General features: G+C 32.6%; 1 protein-coding gene across 1 annotated transcript in view; it reads right to left on the bottom strand.

Moving 5' to 3' along the window:
• The window catches only part of LOC106460368 (transmembrane protease serine 9-like), a 65,743-nt gene that overhangs the window by 39,929 nt on the left and 2,883 nt on the right, over positions 1-22,931 (bottom strand). Inside the window, exons 2-7 of the mRNA XM_022387077.1 lie at positions 18,526-20,334; positions 14,984-15,063; positions 12,490-12,596; positions 9,227-9,492; positions 7,447-7,601; positions 6,932-7,076 (exon numbers count right to left, since the gene is read on the bottom strand). Coding sequence (XP_022242785.1) covers positions 6,932-7,076; positions 7,447-7,601; positions 9,227-9,492; positions 12,490-12,596; positions 14,984-15,063; positions 18,526-20,334 — 2,562 coding nt within the window. The remainder of the gene's footprint in view (positions 1-6,931; positions 7,077-7,446; positions 7,602-9,226; positions 9,493-12,489; positions 12,597-14,983; positions 15,064-18,525; positions 20,335-22,931) is intronic.

Consider the following 22,931-nt stretch of genomic DNA (forward strand, 5'->3'; position numbering starts at 1 on the left):
TCCTCGTGTAGCTTTGCGCGAAGTTCAAAAACAAACAAACAAATTATATTGAGAAAACGTTTCTAGAAATGTACAATCAGAATATATGAAATAAATCTAAAAATTGGTATGATATACACCGTATTTCACTACTATCCCGGAACTGTGGTCTTCATTTAATGTGATTGTTGATTAAAGATTCAAATCATGGCTCTGATCAAATGAAAATTTATAAGAGGTTAAAAGTTATTTAATTCCATATTCAATAAAAATTATTATTATGAAAGAATACAACAAACGAATGCAATAAAAGTTCAACCACAAAAATTAATAACATTAATTAATAATTTGATTCAGTTAAACTGTAGACAAAAATGTGTTTCTAGTAATTTCCAAACCAAATGTAGACAGTTGATTTTGCTGTATTTAAAAATCTACGTTTATATAGAAAAAGGTAAGAATTAATAATAATTTTGAAACTAAATATGTATATAGTTGTCTCTATGTACATTATGTGCTGAATAACAAGTTGTTTATGTTTTTATTTTCCCTTTTCTTGTCAGGTGGAATAAATAATGATAATGCGCTTGATATTGATAAGTAAAAGGTTAGCTAAGCAAAACTTTAAGTGAAGCTATAAGTTTACGTATAGTTTGATACAGATTAGGATTCCTATTAATATATATATATGTACCAATCAACCAAATTAAGCGTCAAACTTAATCACACATTTTTACAGATTAGGATTCCTATTAATATATATATATGTACCAATCAACCAAATTAAGCGTCAAACTTAATCACACATTTTTACAGATTAGGATTCCTATTAATATATATATATATGTACCAATCAACCAAATTAAGCGTAAAACTTAATTCCATATTTTTACAGATTAGGATTCCTATTATTATATATATGTACCAATCAACCAAATTAAGCGTAAAACTTAATCCCATATTTTTACAGATTAGGATTCCTATTAATATATATATATGTACCAATCAACCAAATTAAGCGTAAAACTTAATCCCACATTTTTACAGATTAGGATTCCTATTAAAATATGTACCAATCAACCAATATGTACCAATCAACCAAATTAAGTGTCAAACTTAATCCCACATTTTTTCATGACTAAATAGTTGTATACAGATTTGTAATTAAGTAGAACTGTGCTAAGTGTGTCCTAAAAGTGTCATAAACCTGGAAACGTTATTGCTGGAGTATATATTTTCTGTCATTAAAGATGATTCGCATATGTCGAATGTTTGACGTGATCCCAACACTTCGCTGATTTTACTTACAAACACAAATACTGTCACATAGGATTCATAATTATACTTTATGGTTTGAAACAGTATATTGGCTTGTAAATTTATTCTTTGGAAAAGAACGTGCCACCAGAATGTAGTTGTTAAGCTTGCAAACAGCAAAAGTCAAATGACTTAGCAATAGTTCATAAACAAACTTCAAATGAAACTGGGTAGATGGCAGCACGAGATATACTGAGTTATTACTGATCTTCTTGGAAACGTACAATAACCTTTCTGTTGTGCAAAAACAGTATCCTGTTACAAAAACGCAAAAACAAAACAAAACAAAAAAAAATAAAATAAAAAATACTCACCAGAAATAAATATATATAAACCTTTATAAGGAAATGGGATGAAAATGAGACTTCCTTTACCGCGGGAGACGAAAATTTATTTTTAATGCTTATTATATATACAATTGAAAAGACCGGTTGTGTTCGATATCAGAACTTGAAAGTCAACAGTTAATATATAACTATAAAACAATTATATCAGGTATATTTCCTGAAGTAGATATTTTCTCGGAAAGCATATATTCGAAATTTTATTGTAATTCTTAATATGTTCAATCAGTAGTTGATGCAGCGACAATTTACAGACATCATAAGGGATCAAATTTTAGTTACAAATATATATATATAGTTTCACTTTTCACTGTTGTGTTATTTCTGGTCATAAGTGAACGTACAAACAAAAGGATTTTCGTTTACTAATAAAATTTGATACTTTGTTCAATTACAAAATTACTAATGCCAATTATCATGACTTAGAATAATGTGATGTACATAGCAGTTGTTTTGCAGTGAAGCATATAATACATTAAATACTTTTTCACGTGATACTTGTGTTATCTTTTTAATATAATTTATAAAAACATAGATTTTCGTCTTCGAGTTATATCGGCATCAAATTATTATTATATTTCAAAACTTAACTCAATTCTGGAAAGAAATGTGTTTCTAAAGGATATTATTTGGTTTATTTGTGAAATGGACGAGAGATGTATATTACGGTATTGATCTTATTCGATTATTGTTCAAATGCGAACAAGAACATTATTATAAAATTTTAAACGTAACTGCGTGACTTTTACTCTATTGCAGGGACATGATATAAATAATATATTTGTTGTATGTGGTCACAGTTACCTTTTCAGACACCCTCTATGATTGGACATGACTTAGCAGTTAGCGAGTTGGACTGTGGATCAGAGGCCCCAAGGTTTGAACCAGTATATGGCGTTGAATACGCTCCGCATTTTCAATTGATGGCGCTTTTTAAAAGTAACAATCAGTCACAGTATTCAGCTAAGAATGCCCATGTAAGCAACGAGTGTTACTGACTAGTTGTTCTCCCTCTGGTCAGCAATTTTAAATAAAGGATGGGTATGCCTGAACTTTGAGATCTTTGACCCGGTCGTTTAGCCTTTATGTCCAATGTGGCGTCGTTTCAGGTTAAATATATCAAATATCATGTGTAAAATATTTTAACTCCGTAGTATATGTAATTTTGAAATGGAAAATTACTCCAATAACACAAAACTATAACAGTAACTCTTAAAAACATTAATTTGAGGTAATTTTCCTTAATGTCAGAATAAATCAATTCCAGTTTACAAATTCTAATAAATCAATTCACTTTAGTTAACGACTCATAAGTTCATTCATTAAACAGTTTGAAAACAAGACTCATATTTAAAGTTTAAATAATTAGCATAAGTAGTGGAAATTGAATTGAAGGAGGGGGGGGAGCCCGTGATTGGGGGCACTTTATTTGCTATGTTAATCGTGACCACTGAATTCAAAACTGAAACAGCGGCTTTCTATAATACTTATACACAAGTCTTTATTTCCCAGTCAAAATGGTACTTCGCTACCTCATCAAATTGGAGAGGGGGGGGGGGGCACGTGCCCCGGTTCCGCTGCCTATGATAATTAGTGTATAATCATGTTCAGTGAAGTTAAGATCTTGTCAGCAAGATGCGTATTTATACTGCAGGTATCGATTATTATGGGATATTTTATTATATAACTAAAAAAATCAAACCTTAAAAACTGTACTTATTATACGGATTGACAAGCATATCAAACATGCGGTGCTTTTTATGTTAGCGTTTGGGAACTTTTCGCAAGCTTTCGTCGGCAGGCAGTCAGAAAAACCTGTCTGAGTCTAAGCCTTCACGCACGACAGAGACCCTGGACTATCTGTAAACGTGTAATGTTCCATAACGATTATGAGGAGTTATAAAAAAAATTCAGATCTTTTTTAATGTTTAGACTATTTCTTAATCTAACCCTAACGTTCGAGACAGTATGCATACATAACTTGCACATAAAGTATTTTTCTAATAAACAAAAATCACATGGAAAAACTTACATTCGTCTGTTCAACATTTCCGTGTAAACTAATTTAGTAATAATAAAAAAGTCCCTTACAAATGATCAGAGGTCTTATACAGAACTTGTTGGAGACGAACATACAAATTTCAAGCAAGTTGTGAATAGCTTCCTAGGTGTTACTCTGAGTGAAAAGTAGCTACTCCTATACGCATACTTCCTTAATCTCTGTTTGACTTCCTGCTTATCATAAGTCATTAAAATGGAAGCTCTAGTTATACGTGGATCTAAGGTATTCTTTATCAGAGTAAATCTTCTATATGTATTGCTTTCATGACTTTGAAATTTGATCTGTAAAACAATGACCGAAAGTTGCATAGCTTAGTTAAATTATAATTACTAAGAATGCTACTAGATGGCGCAATGATAAGCCAAACGTTTGTCAAAATGTTAAACGTTGATACAACGCATTATTTATTTTGTATTTGATACAATGATTTTATTGTAAAAAAAAATCACTTGTTCACACCACCGAAACAGATATGAAAATCTATATGATCTTATATCTCTTACTTTGCTCATGAAACTTTTATTATGAAATTATTTGAAGACAAAAGTTATAATACATTGTATGTAACAAAAACGTTTTTTCGTTGTTTTTTTTAATTGATTGATGTACCAGTTGACTGTAATTTACGTTCGTTTAGTTTTATACACATATAAACCGTGTAACAAAGATACTTAATCCGTTTCTTTTAGAATTCGTTAAGTTAAGTTGTTATGAAATGTTATATTTCGTCCACATAAACAGCACTCTCTGTCACGTGAAACATTACTTATGAAACAAAACTAACAAGCACAGTTACATTACACGAGTTGCCGCGAGAGTTCTAGAAACAGATATTCCATGAATTATATATTTTTCTGCTGATTTCAAAATTATTCGAAGGTTTACTCTGTAAAATGACTGAGACATATTAGAATCAAGTTTCGTTTAATAACTGTTAAAAAGTAGCGAAGAAAATCCCACACTTTAAATTCTATACAAGGACGCAACATATACAAGTATCGAATCTATTGTGTAATAGAAATAACAGTTAGATAAATCAGCCACTCCAATGACCAATATTCATCTATTTTTCAGATATTTTTATGCATTCAATTTCGAAACGTTTTACATGACCAATCAAAAATTATAAAACAAAATAAAAATGTTAAACCAAGACAATGAACTATGATTAAAGCATAGAAGAGAATACCAGTTGCGCTAAGGATTAAATCGAGGCATTTATAAACAGCTTTAGTAAAACATCCGATTGTAGTAAATCTATTGTTAACAGAGCGTTTCGAATATGAATAACACAGCGATATGATGATATGGTAAAATTACAATTGATCTTTCATTTAAAACAAAAACAAAAAAAAACGACATAACACTCCCATAGATTTTTTTTTACAGTTTTACCTGTACGAATGTTTTCTTTACAGCTTTAAATTTATAAAAAAAAATGAGGGTTTATAAGTCTTTGAGGATTTTTTTTCTTTATGTGATTATGATGTCATATATATATATAGATATGTATATATAGAAATGTATATACATATTTATTATTTATTTTTTTAATTCAGACTATTTCCTCGTTTAAATCGTAAGCCTAAATAAAATATATTACACACTTCAAAACTGGCAGAACACGTGAAGTTCTTAAACAGAAACTCATTACTTGATACGATCTGTCTTTATTTTAATGTACAGAATAACAAACCACTGATATATTCCTGATATTATAGCTAGCAATCGGAAACAAAAATGTCTTCTTTAAACGACTCTAACCATAAAAGATTAGAATCCAGAAAACTGTAACCTGCAGAGCAAATAGCAATTGACTGTTATATTTACCTGCATTGGTGTCTGGTATTATCAAACGTTTAAGATAAAGGCGTTGGACTTCAAAATAGCAAAGAAGGATATGTTTCGAGACAAATCTTTATCATCTTAATTTCTAACAACCGGCAGATAGTACTTATATTAATATACGTTCATTATTACACACAAAAGCAACAAAGTCTTAGGAAATACGTCATCATGGTTGCAGTATCTATTTCTGATGTTCATAATAAAAGACTAAAATGCTGCCAAAAATACATATCGAATCACCAAACACAAACAGACAAGTCAATCAGTAGGTTAGTTATAAACTTAAGGAAAGGTTGTGCAAGTTCCATATTACAGTAAAAATTGGAGCCTATATATATATATACATATAAACTATTTAAAATCCACTGTTAGTAAAAAATATATATAGTGGATGTGCAAGTGTTTGTAAAATATTTAGTAAGTTACTTTAGCCCCCCAGTGGCACAGCGGTATATCTGCGGATTTACAACGCTAGAATCCGGGTTTCGATACCCGTGGTGGGCAGAGCACAGATAGCCCCTTGTGTAGCTTTGTGCTTAACTACAAACAAACAAAGTTACTTTAAATTTATGATCTGCTCATTTTCCTCTAAAGTATACAACTTACTTAGAGAAATTTGTTTCATTTTTAAAGGTAAATATTATACTTATTTCTGGTTGAGAGTCAAAATGAAAAGAAAGATCTATTTATTAATAAAACAGCAAACGTTTTAATTTTAATTGTTTTTGTTTTGTTTTCCTAAAATGTTAAATAAGAGAAATCTGACAATTTTTCCAATAATACTTCCATGATAAAAGTAAAGATTTTCAATATACACCCAGATATATTGTGTTTGGTATATCATGAACATTTTTTGGCTTTTTGACTGATATTTTCAACATTTAAATTCTGGTATGCATGTGTTTTTTTTTATAGAAGTTTAATATAATAGAAGAGACTGTAGTATTTGTAAACTTCAACCACAACATTTTGAAACAGACAAGAAACAAAAGATATTTTCATATATATATATATAATATTTCATTGAATTGTTCTCCAGACAAAGTTCACAGTAATCCTCTTTACACAGAAACTGGGTAAAAATGCAACATTTCAACATTCCCAGAATCAAGATGTTGCTTGATAACATTGTAGAGATAAAGCTTTTTGTTTGTTGGAACTGATTCGTTCCTCCAAGTCAACTCCAAAGGTCCTTGTAATACATATTTAATGTTTTGAGAAACTACCGGGTCAGTGTAAACTATATTAATGCAGATACTTCTCTAGAAGCTGGTCTGGCCAACATCTGCCCCTTGAGGGCCTCTTGTGCGTGCGTTATTAGTCATTAATAGTCAATCAGCAAGTGTCATAGATCTTCATGAAGATCATGAAGTGAGGATACTCTCGATCCAAGGTTTATAAGCAGTCGTTTTCATATAGACACCAGGTAGGTTTGGATCTGCACACTTAATACCGTGAGAAACTGTTCCAACAAGAACCCAACGACCATCATCTCTCTGCACCATCAGTGGTCCTCCAGAGTCACCCTAAATGTAAAAGTAAGCATAGGAAATTGAATTATAACTTTTGTTTCATTGATATGATTTTTTCCCAAATATGTTATTAGTTGTGTATATTATTCTTAACAGAGACACTATTCGAAATTTTGTACCTCATATAAAGTATTCTAAGTAAAAAAAATACAATTCAAATGCAATCTTTTAATGAATAAAACCTTATTAAGCCATGCCTATTAAAGTATTATATAAAAAACAAACAGATTTTGTAGTTCAAAGAGATGATTGAGATAGCAATGAAATAGTACATGTAGTAGTAACGTTTCTTCAGTTCAATACGTTGGAACTGCTATATAATAAAACATTAGAAGGACAAGTGTTATGCTTGAACAGCACTTACTTCGCAAGAATCTTGGCCACCAGTCTCGTATCCAGCACAGATGAAGTTGTCTCTTATTGCTTTAATATGGCCAGCTTTAAGGAACATTTGTTGGCATTTACTGTTTCTCACTATGGGTACTTTCACGTACTGCAAAACTTCGGGAACAGGGCCACCTAGCGAGAAAAATTATGTTGATGCACGGTAATAAAAATTATTACGGAAGCACACAAGCGATATACATACACAAGTCACAGGTAACGAATAATGATAACTAGATGGTGAATTTACTTAATGGTACAAAACATTATCGCAGAAGATAATTGAAGAAAAAGAGAATATATTGTACAATGCAAGTCAGTTGCTTTATCCAAAACATTACATACTGTTTTAATGTTGCCATACAGTTTATCAATGTGCGCTTAAGGACTTTTGTTCCAAATGTCCTGTATTATTTCCCACTATTCAACAATGGTCGCTTTTTTGAACTTTTCGGTTTTTATGTAAGTCTATAAAGCCTCAAAAAACGTTATGTCGAGACTTTGTGCAGACCAAACCATGGTTTTAGCTGTTCCATTAGTCTTTTACATCAATATATCTTTCAACCTATCTGTTATACGCTTGGATCATTTGATTGCTAGAAAATTAATAGTCGCCCGATGAATCATATTTTTGAGGAAATAATATGATGAATCAGAACCTACGTGTACTTCTCAGCAGTTATGGTGCCATCAGCTTCGTGTAGATCATCAATATACCTGGCTGAAATGCAATCCCAAACTTGTGTTACTTCAAAGTATATGTTATTCATTGACTGTAATACCACTGTCTTCTACGTTGTCGAACAAACTGTCTTATACTGTTAACAAACAATACCAAATTGGATTGACCTGTTGGAGAGTTTCAGTTTTTTACTTCTATTATTAACACCACTGTTGGAGAGGTTTCAGTTTTTACTTCTATTATTAGCATCACTGTTAGAGAGTTTCAGTTTTTTACTTCTATTATTAACATCACTGTTGGAGAGTTTCAGTTTTTTACTTCTATTATTAGCATCACTGTTCGAGAGTTTCAGTTTTTTACTTCTATTATTAACATCACTGTTGGAGAGTTTCAGTTTTTTACTTCTATTATTAACATCACTGTTGGAGAGTTTCAGTTTTTACTTCTAATATTAACATCACTGTTGGAGAGTTTCAGTTTTTTACTTCTATTATTAACATCACTGTTGGAGAGTTTCGATGTTCTGCTTCTATTATTAACATCACTGTTGGAGAGTTTCGATGTTCTGCTTCTATCATTAACAATTCTACTGAAACATGGAACCTTACTCAACATCTGTTATATGCAGCATCCGTGCCCAACCAAAACTTTTATTTTTACACGCTTGTCATGCTGTATATCTGTCCTTGGAACCATGGCTGGTACCATACCACTACTTCTAGCTTCGAGGAACATTTGCTGACATTTACAGTTACGCTGGTCTGTCATTTCCTGATGAGTTGAATGACAACCAATCACAGTGTAAATTATCAATATGTGACTGTACTCTGGTTCAGTTCACTCTTAACGATAAAGTGGTTAAATTCCCAGATTATTTGTGTTTTATACTGAAAGCTTAAGAACCAATCTGATATTTCTGGTCAATTGTTTTATAAAACAATTAAACCAAATCAGATTTATATGGAAATCATTAGAGAGGAAAATAATACCCTGATTTTTGTTTGTTTATTTGTTTTTCTGTTTGATTTTCATAAATGTTTTATACAATTCCTTTTGTAAAACACAAACTAATGCTTACCATGGAAAAGTTTTCCCCAACCGGACACAAAAGCGGTTTTTCCAGTGAAGTCTTCTTCATTTTCTGGGAGACAGATAGGTACAATGTGAGGTTGGAATTGGACTGGAGTCTCCAGCTCCAACAACGCCAAATCATTTTCAAAAGACTGAGCGTTGTAGTTTCTATGAACAATCATTCTCTTTACGTTCTTCACCACCGGTTTCAAAGATTCCAAATCCCCACCTACGTCATGTTCTCCAAGCACGACCAGCAGGGATGCCAGAAACCTACAAAATACGTTGTATTTTAATATAAAATAATAGTTTTAAATAATGTTTGTTTTGAATTTCGCGCAAAGCTACACGAGGGCTATCTGCGCTAGCCGTCCCTAATTTAGCAGTGTAAGACTAGAGGGAAGGCAGCTAGTCATCACCACCCACCGCCAGCTCTTGGGCTACTCTTTTACCAACGAATAGTGAGATTGACCGTCACATTATAACGCCCCCACGGCTGAAAGGGCGAGCATGTTTGGTGTGACGGGGATTCGAACCTGCGGCCCTCAGATTGCGAGTCGAGTGCCCTAACCACCTGGCCATGCCGGGCCCCCGTTTTAAATAAGATAGATAAATACAAAAAATACAGTTATCTGCAATGATTAATAACTCTTAATTAATTAAGAAAATTAATAATCGTTAACATAGTAAATGACAGTTTCTGCACCTGCTATTGACAAATATATATTTATGAATTATTCAAATTATGCTACACATAATACAGAACAATAATAAAATTAGCATTGTAGACACGTTGTCAAAATATAAAAATTCCACGCTTTTATTTTACAATTGGAAAATAATATTCCCAACAGGATAAATATTTAACGATATAAAAATTTGTTTGTAGTTAAGCACAAAGCTACACGGCTATCTGTGCCGACCAGAAGTATTGAAACCCAGTATTTTAGCGTTATAAGTTCGCAAACTTGCCACAGTGCCACTGGGGGTGGGGGTGACGATATAAAAAAATATTCTAACAGGATGTGCACTTAGTTTTCAAATCTGTATTAAAAACTTATAACATATTCTGAATTATCTCTCCTTTTCAGTTTCAAAATGTATTATAATAGGCATACATCTAAAGTGTGCAATTAATACTCATATATCATGCATATTTAACGTTCGAGTGTGTTTGTGTGTGTTTGTTTTCTTATAGCAAAGCCACATCGGGTTATCTGCTATTTCCACCGAGGGGAATCGAACCCCTGATATTAGCGTTGTAAATCCGTAGACTTACCACTGTCCCAGTGGTGGACATTTAACGTTCCTACAAATTAGACAATAATAGATAAATAGTAATAAATAATACAAAACTAAATACAATGCAGATTTAGAAAATATAATTTTAAGTTAGTTGCGCTGTTGATGTTGTGGACTATCTGCGTTCTGTCCATCGCGGGGAATCGAACCCCAGATTTTAGCATTGTAAGTCCGTAAAATTACTGTTGACTCACCGGGTGACGTTAATTGTGCAACTACAGTTAGAGAATAAATTTTAACAAATTGCACACTTGCCGAGTTAATTTAAACATTTTGCTAAATCTGAAGTAGGGAAAACGAATATAGTAAGAGATATTATTTTCAACATTTTGTTCATCTACAGTTTTAAAAGAAATATCCTAAACGTTCTTATGCAGAGTTTGAAAAAGAAAGATTTGTTGCACTGTAGCATGTCATATTGTTATATTTATCAAATATTATTTGAATTATGTATTCCAAATTTCAAACACCACGCAGAAATTATTTTTATGTGATTCGGTACATACTGACGTATTTACTAATTAAATTTCGATTTTTTTCTATAATAGAAGAATAAATTTTGTTTGTTTTTTTAATTTCGCGCAAAGCTACACTAGGGTTATCTGCGCTAGCCGTCCCTAATTTAGCAATGTAAGACTAGAGGGAAGGTAGTTAGTCATCACCATCCACCTCCAACTATTGGACTACGCTTTTACCAACGAATAGTGGGATTGACCGTCACATTATAACGCCCCCACGGCTGAAAGGGCGAGCATGTTTGGTGTGACGGGGATTCGAACCCGTGACCCGCAGATTGCGAGTCGAGCTCCCTAACCACCTGGCCATGTCGGGCCGCAGAAGAATAAGACAAATCTAATCGAGAATGTACCCAAGTGATAAAACAATGAATTCTAACATTTATAAGTAAGAACGTAAGAAACGTATATTTAATTAGTTATACTCTTTATCGGGTTGATTTTTAGTTTTGCTCTAAGTAGGTAGTTTGCTCTGGTCGGAAATTAGTATCAATAAATTCTAGAAGAAATAAAGTTGGATATTATTATTTTCAAATATAATTTTGGCTATCGTAATCATGGCCAGGTGGTTAGGGCGCTCGACTCGTAATCTGTGGGTCGCGGGTTCGAATCCCCGTCTCACCAAACATGCTCGCCCTTTCGGCCGTGGGGGCGTTATAATGTGACGGTCAATCCCACTATTCGATGGTAAAACAGTAGCCCAAGAGTTGGCGGTGGATGGTGATGACTAGCTGCCTTCCCTCTAGTCTTACACTGCTAAATTAGGGGCGGCTAGCGCAGATAGCCCTCGTGTAGCTTTGCGCGAAATCCGTAACAAACAAGCAAACAATCTATCGTAATCCAGCCCAGCTGATGCCTACGGAATAAAGATTTGTAGCAGACAATAAGAAGGACCTCAAATGTATGCTATTCATTTCTGATTCGAAAGTCAAAAAGAATTAATCAAGCAAAATGTCAAGCGACATTTTGAGCAATATTGTAAATTGAGAAAGATAATTATAGTGAATTAGCGTTGAAATAAAAAACCGTTGAAACTTTTATACAAATGTTAGTCCAAATAGAAAGTTTGTGTTTAGCCTTCATAAATTAGCATTTTGTCATCATTGAGTTATAACTATTAAAACAAGCAAAATTAAAATATAATATTTTGATATTGTAATTTCAAATAAAAGCAAACATTGGGTTTCAAATTTATATTGGTTTTAGGTGTAAAAAGTGAAATGTGAAAAACTTAAATAATTATGTTTATTTTTTAGGTTTATATCGTATTACGAATTACATAATTTAAATGTTTGACTTTAGCGTTATATTAAGTTTGAGTCCTAAATAATATTGTTAAACTTATTCTAACTTAATCTTTATATTAGTCATTCTGCTTAATGAACAGATCTTAAAAGTACTTGAAGTCTTGTTGTTTCCAATAAACTCCGGTTACATATACAGATATTCTTACCCTGGTTGACAGTGAGCAGCTGTTATCACGTATTTAGAATTTAGCAACACCCCTCCACACTTATTCTTCTGGAACAGTCCCAACCACGTTGCTTCCTTTACCAAAACCTACAGAAACAAAAACCCATAAAAATAACCTAAGATGACCAGCAAACAAACTCCCAAAAATATCAATAAAACTTCACAATATTACAGCTTACACGAATCATCAATCCTACAGTGTGTTAGCTATATTGTAAGAGTACAATTTTATAAAATGTAAGTTTAGAAAGCTGATAATATCGTCGTAACATTGTCTGAAAAATGCAACCTCTTTCACAAAAATCTATAAACTGCTCTAAGTTGCCGCATTATTTGTTTTTGAATTTCGCGCAAAGCTACACGAGGGCTATCTTCGCTAGCCGTCCATAATTTAGCAGTGTAAGACTAGAGGGAAGGCAGCTAATCATCACCACCCACCGCCAACTCTTGGGCTACCCTTTTACCAACGAATAGTGGGATTGACTGTCACATTATAACGCCCCCACGGCTGAAAGGCCGAGCATGTTTGGTGGGGCGGGGATTCGAACCCGCGACCCTCAGATTGTGAGTCGAGCGCCTTAACCACCTGGCCATGCCGGGCCTAGTTTATACGAACGACACCGTGCAAATTCGAAAAAAAAAAAAAACCGGGGGCTCTCATATTGTTATCTCTGTTCAGCATAATACCATTTCAGATATATTACAAATGGTTTGGTGTCGGCAATATTGCCAAATATTTATCTATCTACTATTATATAATTTAAAATAAAGAAATTTAAAAACTTTATTTACTAAAACCTCACTGACATTGTTAAATTTGCTTGTTTTACAGCAAAGCCAGATTAGACTATCTGGTGTGTCCACCGAGGGGAATCGAACCGCGGATTTTAGCGTTGTAAGTCCTTACACTTACCGTTATCCTACCGGCGTACAAAATATTAAGGTAAATAAAAAATGATACTATTTCCATTGGAAATTTGAAAGATTTTTGCTGAGAGTTTAAGCACATAATCAAGCGTTAATCTAAACGTGACTAATTTATTTTTGGTAAACATCAAACCAAAGACCATGAAATGGCTTGAACTAAGTGTTAATTGGCGATTTCAGTGTAATAGGATGCGATTCATATGTCGACTTTATTTCTTAACTGTGTTTGCTATCTTTATACGGGAAAGTCGTTCAGAAAAGTTATATTCTCTCTTTCTTTATATGCAATTATTTATTGTGAATCAGCACATTAAAGTTTAACTTATTGACTGTTTTGGTAGTTCATAGAGGTGTTTGGAAGTAACACATGTAAAATGTTTTGTTTTGAAAAGCTAATGTAGTAGTGAAGTGGCCATTGTACTTTTTTATACACATGCATGAACAGACTTTCCAAATAAAATGCGCAAGATTTCCACCTATCTTCGTGTTTTGATACTTCTAAATAAACTAAAAACAACAACTAAATGCCCCCAGGTGGTACGTATACGGACTTACAACGCTAGAAACCGGGTTTCGATACCCATGGTTGGCAGAGCACAGATAGCCCATTGTGTAGCTTTGTGCTTAACTTTAAACAACTAAAATCTAATCTAAAAAAAAAAACTTTTTGTGGCGCAACAATCCTTAAGAACATCAAAATCCTGATGTTACATTGGAAAGAGTAAGTCATGCTAAAGAAAGCTATGCTAAATACTCTTCTGATTTCTCGAGTATACAACTAAATCATTAAATCAAGTATCGTTGAAACTTTCTAAGAGTTTCTCCAAATATTTATGCAACGTATTTAGGCGTACATATATCATCGCCAAAGGCCTCAGTTATGACGGACTATTTGTTTTGCCTTGGTTCTTCAATTTGTAATAAAAATCTACCCGATATTATTATTTTACCAGAAGAGCAAATTTGTGCTTTATCAAAACGTATTAAATGTTACTGGTGCTGAAAAAAGTCACATATTATGTTACCGTATCTGGCGGCAAAATCTCAATATTTGTTTTTTGATGGTTGGTGTGTTCAGTTCCGAAAATATAAACTAATAGCTTGAATATGAAGAAGATTAGAATTGTTATTTTAGGAAATTACAATATTAAACTGGTCATTATATTTCTGGCTTTAGAAATTTTCATTCTAAATGAAGAGTATTTTCTTATCCCATTTGATATTCAAAGTAAATGTTTTTGCAATCACGTGAAAATATCTAAAATCAAATATCAATCATTATAAATAAAACTGTTTTTTTTACAACCGAAGTATTACGATTCAAATCATTGTTAGAATATTTAACGATTTTTTAAACACAACTAAAATTATGTCCAACGGTGATATATTTTAAAATAGATGCATTTTTCACACAAGATTAGTAAATTATTGAATTTTGTATAAAGGTTTTAAATAAATATACTAAAACTGGTAATTTCTTGCTGCTATTAAAGTACACACACACACACACACAGATATATATATGCATATCTAAATGTATGACTTACCTGCCAAGGCCATTGTCCGAAGTAAGAATTACGACCACCAACGATTCTACCATAAGGCCTTAGAGACCGAACTCCACAGTCTGAGGGTAAGACAAAGTCACAATTTAGATATAAATTAACAACTGTAAGATAAAATAATTTATTAGCTAGCCACTCTTCCTATAATATTGGAAAGAAAATATCGCCATTTCTCTATAATTTTGTGTTCGTAAGTTATTAATTAAAACTCTTTCAGCACGTCTCAGTCCCTGGGACCGACCTCGTAACCATTTTGAGCTTGTTATAGTTTTCATGCTATAACTTTTAAATTAGTAAGCGTATGTTAACGAAATTTGCCAGATTATGAGTTAACATTACAATGCTTTCAAACACATAATATAAATTTTTTAATTAATTCTTAAGGTTTGTTAAGAAATGTTTTTCTCATACGTTTTTTTTTCACATGTTACCTATCCAACATGTAAAGTAATTTTTATTTCAAGATTAAAAATATTTTTATGCATCAGAAAATTTTCAAATTTCACATGCGAAATCTATATAATGTCCAGGTAGTTATTAAATGTTTCATAAAGAAAAACTTTATATTTTATCTGTTATCTTCACTATTAATTCTCTATGGGGTTCAATAGATTTGACCGATCTCGTAACCAACATAAGAAAATAGGAAATAAAATATATAGTTGACCTTTAGTCTTTACAAAGTGACCCCGTCTTGGACGTGTTTTAGTAGACTAGTATTTAGTAAAATACAGTGACGTTTCAATTATTATACATTATATATGTATACAGATTATTAATATTTAGAAATAAGTTATTAAACTTAATTTTCTTAAAACGTAGAAGCAAACAATTATCTCTTCTAGTTTCGACCTTTGTACTCAGTTTCTGCTTGACGTAGTTGCTAAGTCTTTTAAAATTTCGCACATGGAGGATATCAAATAAATAATTTTTTTAGGTTTTATGTATATAATTGAATAACCAAAAAATTATAAATTACTATATCGATATCACAAAATTCCACTATAATTTATCAAGCTTAATAAGTAAGCTGTATTTTGGCCAAGTGGTTAAGATGCTCGACTCCAAATCTGAGGGTCGCGGGTTCGAATCCCCGTCCCACCAAACACGTTCGCCCTTTCAGCCGTGGGGGCATTATAATGTGATGGTCAATCCCGCTATTCGTTGGTAAAAGAGTATCCCAAGAGTGGGCGGTGGGTGGTGATGATAAGCTTCCTTACCTCTAGTATTACAATGTTAAATTAGGAACGACTAGTGCAGATAATCCTCGTGTAGCTTTGCGCGAAATTCCAAACAAAGCTGTATTTTGATCTAAAAATAAATATGAATGATATGTTGAATGCAGCACTGATTCAAATTGGATATTTGTGATTTTTGGAAACGGTCCCTTATATACAATTTCTTCAATATATGACATGTGAATAACCAATTGACAGCTCAGAATGTCCCTCTAGTGGTTTTCTCAGCCATTTGAAAATGTTGGGAACCCCTCTCATTCTTTCTAAACCAAGATTTCAAGCAGGTAGGTTGTGTATTTAGTCTGCATCAAATTTCATATTTTTTAGACCGAAATACAGCTTTGTTTGGAACTTCGTGCAAAGCTACACGAGGGCTATCCGCACTAGCCATTCCTAATTTAACATTACAACAATAGAGGTAAGGAAACTTGTCATCACCAACCACTGACGACTCTTGGGATTGACCATCATATTATAACATCCCCACGGCTGAAAGGGTGAGCATGTTTGTTGGACGGGGATTCGAATCCGCGACCCTCAGATTGGGAGTCGAGCATCCTAATCACTTGGCCAAAATTCATCTTACTTACTAAATTTGATAAATTACAGGGGAATTCTATGATATCGATATAGTAATTTATGATTTTTTTGGTTATTTAACTGTATATATAAAACCTGAAAAAAATATTTCGTTTCATATCCTCCACGTGCGAAATTGTAAAAGTCTTAACAGCCTACGTCAAGCATCAACTGAGTACAAAGGTTGTAACTAGAAGAGATAATTGTATGCTTCTTTGTTTTACAAAAAATATGTTTAATAACTTATTTCTAAATAATAATAATCTATATACATATATAATGTATAATAATTAAAATGTTACTGTATTTTACTAAATATTAGTCTACTAAAACACGACCAAGACAGTGTCACTTTGTAAAGACTAAAGGTTAATTTTATATTATTGGATACGGTAACATGAATGCATGTGCCTCGCGTTATTACAACTTCTGTAATGTTAGCCAGGAACGGCTGAAAGGTCAATATAATAAAAATAAAAAATGTATAATGTTATGAGATTTAAGCTATTTAATCTAAACATTTATGTTTCATGTTATAATTTGTAGTCATTCTGGAATGAAAGAAGCATAATTTATATTTAATTTCTAATTTTTATGTTGGTTACGAGATCGGTCAAATCTATCGAACACGTGGAGATCCATTAGTGAAAATAAAGGATAGAATATAAAGTGTTTCCTTAAGAAACATTTGATAACTGTCTGGACATTATAAAGATTTTGCATGTGAAATTTGAAAAATTTCTGATGCATTAAAATATTTTTAATCTTAAAATGAAAATCACTTTGCATGTTGGATAGATAACAAGTGAAAAGAAAAGGTATAAGAAATTTTGCTTAACAAACCTTAAGCATTAATATTTTGCGTATGAAAGCATTGTAATGTTAACTGATAACCTGCCAAATTTCGTTAACATACACTTATTAATTTAAAAGTTATAGCATGAAAACTATAACAAGCATGCTTGTTATAGTTTTCATGCTATAACTTTTAAATTAATAAGTGTATGTTACACAATGGTTATGAGGTCGATCTAACGGACTGAGCCCATGCTGAAAGTGTTAATATCACTTGAGTGTTCTTTTCCCATTTCATATTTCGTCACTTTTTACCTACTAGACTCGAAGCTTCCAAGTAACAGGCACGACTACCTATTTCTTAGTAGACATATGGTCCAAAATCTATCATTGCAGTATCTGCATTATAATGTGTAGTTAGTATGGCTGTAACCCTTTCATAACTCATAAAACGGATATATATTTATCTAAGTTTATTCAATTAATTTTTACCAACATTTCAGTACAGATTGTTCGTACTTGGTCAAACATTATACTCAAACAGGATGTAACAAGCTTTGAATTACGCTAATCTCACTTTTAGGCTGTCACACATGGTCAGGGCTAGCGCATATATGTCTGCTTCTGAATGTGACCAGTAGTCTAGATAAGTCATTAATTCATTTGTCATGAAATTTGACATACCGAACATATGCAGAAATAGACACGTAAGACAGATTACCTTCCCTCTCTTTGATAATGAGTCTAGTCTCCTGACACGTGTTGAGAAGTCTTCTGAGAAGTATTAGAAGAGCTTAAACTTAAACATAGTTCTAAGCAGAACTAATACTTCATATTAGAATCGCCATCATCTAGAGCAGTCATATTTTGCCATTTGCTGTCTAAAACTAAGTGAAATAAAATCTGACTTACGTTTTCTGTAATCCCATTTATGTTTAGTTCCTGTAACAGGGGCTAAAGTTGTTGGAGTGATAGATGTCGTCGTTGCCCTGACTGTCGTAGATATTCCAGTATTTACGTTCGTACTTGCAGGACTGATTATCGCTGTTGTTTTTAATAGTGTCGTACTACTCGTCTCGACAAACGAGGTTCCAAGACTATTATTATTTGCTACTTTATGGATTACCGTAATTAATGAATTGCTAGGTACCGAAATTGCAGTGCTATTAGTAACAGTGTTTACAGTTGGACCAGTACTTGTGCTGCCATCTATGTTCACAATTGATTTTGTTGTCATAAATAAAGATGGTTCAAATGTGTCAAAAGCAGGACCTATCGATGGTAGATATTCATTAGCTGTCAACACCTGAAAATTATCATATTCAGAATCAGAAGGTGATGTTACATTCTGAAGATGGTTGTTAAAATTCGTTGTGAATGAACTAACTACCATACTGTGCGTTGTAGGTTTTTTGTCAGGAATTAATGATTCAGAATCAGGTGTTGGAGTAATAAAAATGGCATTTGAATTGGAAAACATACTTTCTAAGTTAACTGTTGATGTAGGATCTTTTTCAGTGATTACTGATTCAGTTACTGTCGTTACTGGGTTATTGGAATCTGAAAAGACTTTATCTGGTTGTTGTTCTGGAGTCATTGATAGGTCCAGTGATGTTTGCTCACTGTCTGACCCAGATATACTTGTATCTATTAGATGAGTTTCATCTTCAGAATTTGGTTTTGTGCTGGCGTCGGTTAAGTGTTCAGTTGGCTCTAGCTGGGTGACAATATGTTGAATATATGCAGCTGGAAATTTATTGGAATCAAGATGTGATGTCGGTAACTGGATGCTTGTGACCTTTTCATCGGGAGGTTTTGTCGTTGTCTGTGGTGGTCTGGATGAAACTTTAGGGTACTTCGTTGAAATAGTAATATTTTTGACGTCACTAGAAATACTGGAGTCAAGAGTTTCCTGAATATCATAATTGGTAGTGACATATAAATTATCTTCGACGTAGTTAGTGGTACTGTTATCGGTAGTCGTTTTGCCATCATTTTGTCCTGTTCCTGTGCTACTTTCATCTTCTATGAAGGTCGAGGAGATAGCGGTTGAAGCAAATGTATCTCCAACAGTACTACCAGTTTTACCAATATCTACAACTATAGTAGAATCAGGTGTATTGTTATTTACCGCGAACGAAGCATTGTTGTGGAATATTACATCAGTCAACTGCTGAACCACGGAAGAGTTTAGATGTACAGGATTGGTGGATGGAGATGTTGTAGTGGAAGTAAGTTCTGAAGGACCACTTACAGCATTCATAGAAGTTGGAGTTAGTGCTGCTTCTATGGATGAGCTTTTTGTTAGCTGAAGGGATGGGGATGTTGATTTTACTTTCACATTGTTTGCGAGACTAGAAGAAATACTAACGGAATTCTCTTCTTTGAAATTCGTCCATGTTACGAGAGAGAATGTTGTTGATTCCAGGTTAAGTGGAACACTCTTTTGATTTAATACTGACACTGAAACATCTGTTGAGTTTTTTGCTGGTACTTCTTGTGCTGTACTATAGTGCTGGTTGTCAAAGGTTATGCCATCTTCTACGGAAGTAGGCGTTATGTCAGAAGGAGGAAATTTACAACAACTTAAGTATAAAAATCCATTGGTGCAAGTAGAGAGCAACACACCATTTTCATTGATACAGTCCCACTTGAACATACATACACCCGCCTCGCCAGTAGCATCTTCACAGGGTTTCCTGCTAAGGTTCAAAGTCTTCCCTAAGAAACAGAAATATATTTCAAACATATAGTTACAAAATTCGCAAGTTTATAATATCTAGTTGTCGGTAAATTAATCAAAATAATTATATATTTTAAAGTTATACTTCAACTAACATTCCACAAAACATGAGGATTCAGGGAACAAAAGTCTTGTTTTTTGTGGATCTCCTATAGTCGCTGCCTATAAAAGTGAGTTAAATTATATATATGTATATTACATACATTGCTAAATAAGTATCGTGTGTAAATGTACATTTTTAGAAACTATTAAACTTAGAACGTAAGTTCAGTAAATAGTTTTATTTCTTATGTAATATATATATATAGTATTAAATTTTGAAGTAGCCTTATTCGCAAAAAACAATTTTAGTCTTTGAAAAGGCTTTGTAAAAATGAATAGAAGTAGTATAACGTTATCTGACAAATCAAATTGTCTTAGCAAGGTAAACACTATTTTAAGCAATGCAAACAAGCTGCGGGTGCTACTAACAGTCTAAAATGTCCAGTATTAAACTTGAATGAGTATTTGCACATATATAGTGACATTGTGATAGATCCCTTATGACATTTTATATCCTTATTACACAACGATTCCCAAGATGGCGGCCACTAAACTCTGCAGCCCTATATTTAGTCAAAGTGTATCATATATTTTAATTGCCTGTAAAACAGTTAAAGAAAATTTTATATATATTTATTAACAAATCCGATAACATACATAAACGCGTGTCTCCAACAATGGTTCAATTCACATCACCGTATTTTGTATATCGTATGAAATGACAAAATAGGCATGAAACGTGTTGCCTAAAACAAATCTTGGATTGATTTAATGAATCTACATTAGTGTCATTTAGTCATGTGTATCACGACATCAATGATATCTGCTCTGTTTGATCCCTAGTAGATCATTTGTAATGCTTGTGTTTCTGAGAGGCATTCTTTGGTATGTCATTTAGTCATGTGTATCACGACATCAATGATATCTGCTCTGTTTGATCCCTAGTAGATCATTGTAATGCTTGTGTTTCTGAGAGGCATTCTTTGGTATGTGATTTCCCGTAACTTTATTCACGTAAGCCTCGTTATTTATGTATGTATATGTTTGGCCCCTTTGAAGTTTTCAGAGACCCTCAATTTGAAATTGGATATAGCAGATGTAGTGTGATTGAAATATTGTTATACAATCTACTTTGTACTCACTCAGAATTTCTTATTAATAATTCCACAAATTATTAGCGTCTTTTAATACACAACTTTCGCTGCACGCACACCGATTCCATTCTCCAACACCTTGAAAAAAGTAGTATTTTGTCCTTATTCTGTTAGTGTAGCTAATTTAGTAATAATTTAATGAATATTTGTTATTATGCTAAAATTTTTGTAATACAATAACTCCATTTGAATGATGAATAATCCGAGTCAGTTTTGTGCAATAATCAATTACTTTTGTCATTTCGTTAAGTTAGAGCGTTTTATAGCTATTTAATTTGCATACCTCCAAAATGACTAGGTTATGTGTTCCTGAAAGTAGTTCCTATTTCTGACAGAATGTGTGCGTAAGGTATGATCCTCGAATAAAACTACGTAATACGCATATTATTTTCATTTTTCATCAACACTGTTTTGAATATGTAAAAAAAAAAAAAAAACTTTCGTTTACAACAACCTTACACCATGTAATAAGCATGAATACGTTTATTCAGACTTTTCTGTTGTATTACTATTTATGGCTTTAATTCTAACTTTATTAAGACATAAATCAGTATGAATTGTTCGTTGAGAAAGATGACATTCCAACTTAAATTTCCTCCTTGATTTTTGATTTTTTGTATATGCTGAAAAGTAACAGATAAGTAAATTAACCTAGAACTCTTTTTTTTGTTGTTGTTGTTGTTGTTTCAGAAGATAACAAAAGAAACTTTCTAGAAATGTTTTAATCTCCAGAAACGAACTTCAAAGCCAGTTTATCCGATTATTACCACCACCTAAAATATATATATATAAATTAAAGGTGTGGTGATACAGCGATACGATACGAGTATCGTATCGTGAAGCCGTGATACGATTGTATCGATACATCGTCCGATACGATTTATATATCTTTACGAAATCTGGCAAGCTTTCAGTAAACATTGTAAGTCTTTTGAATAGAAAAAATCAGAATTTCTAATAAAGAAATTTTCCTAAAATTAATGATTCAATAAAGGAAGATGAGTATTGAGTACTACATGTTGTCTTCATTTCTTTTATCAAAAACGTTACATGCAAAGTAACAAATTAGCAATAACAAAATAGATAGACAGATATTAACTTTTTATTTTACTTTTCTTGCCAACTGCCATTCAGTTGCTTAAACCCGATAAATTGAAAAAGCACTGTAAAGTGTGAAGTGCTTAAATAGAACAATATTAGTAATATAGATAATAAATTACAGACAAGACTGTCAAACTTTGTAACAAACCGTTGGTAAAACTTCTGTATCTAGATACGTATCATATCGTAGCATCAATATCTAATTACGTATCGTATCGACTACTATGATGGGATACGCACCTCTAATTTATATATATATATATATATATATATATATA

This window comes from Limulus polyphemus, unplaced genomic scaffold, assembly GCF_000517525.1.
Source record: "Limulus polyphemus unplaced genomic scaffold, Limulus_polyphemus-2.1.2 Scaffold760, whole genome shotgun sequence".
NCBI lineage: Eukaryota > Metazoa > Arthropoda > Merostomata > Xiphosura > Limulidae > Limulus > Limulus polyphemus.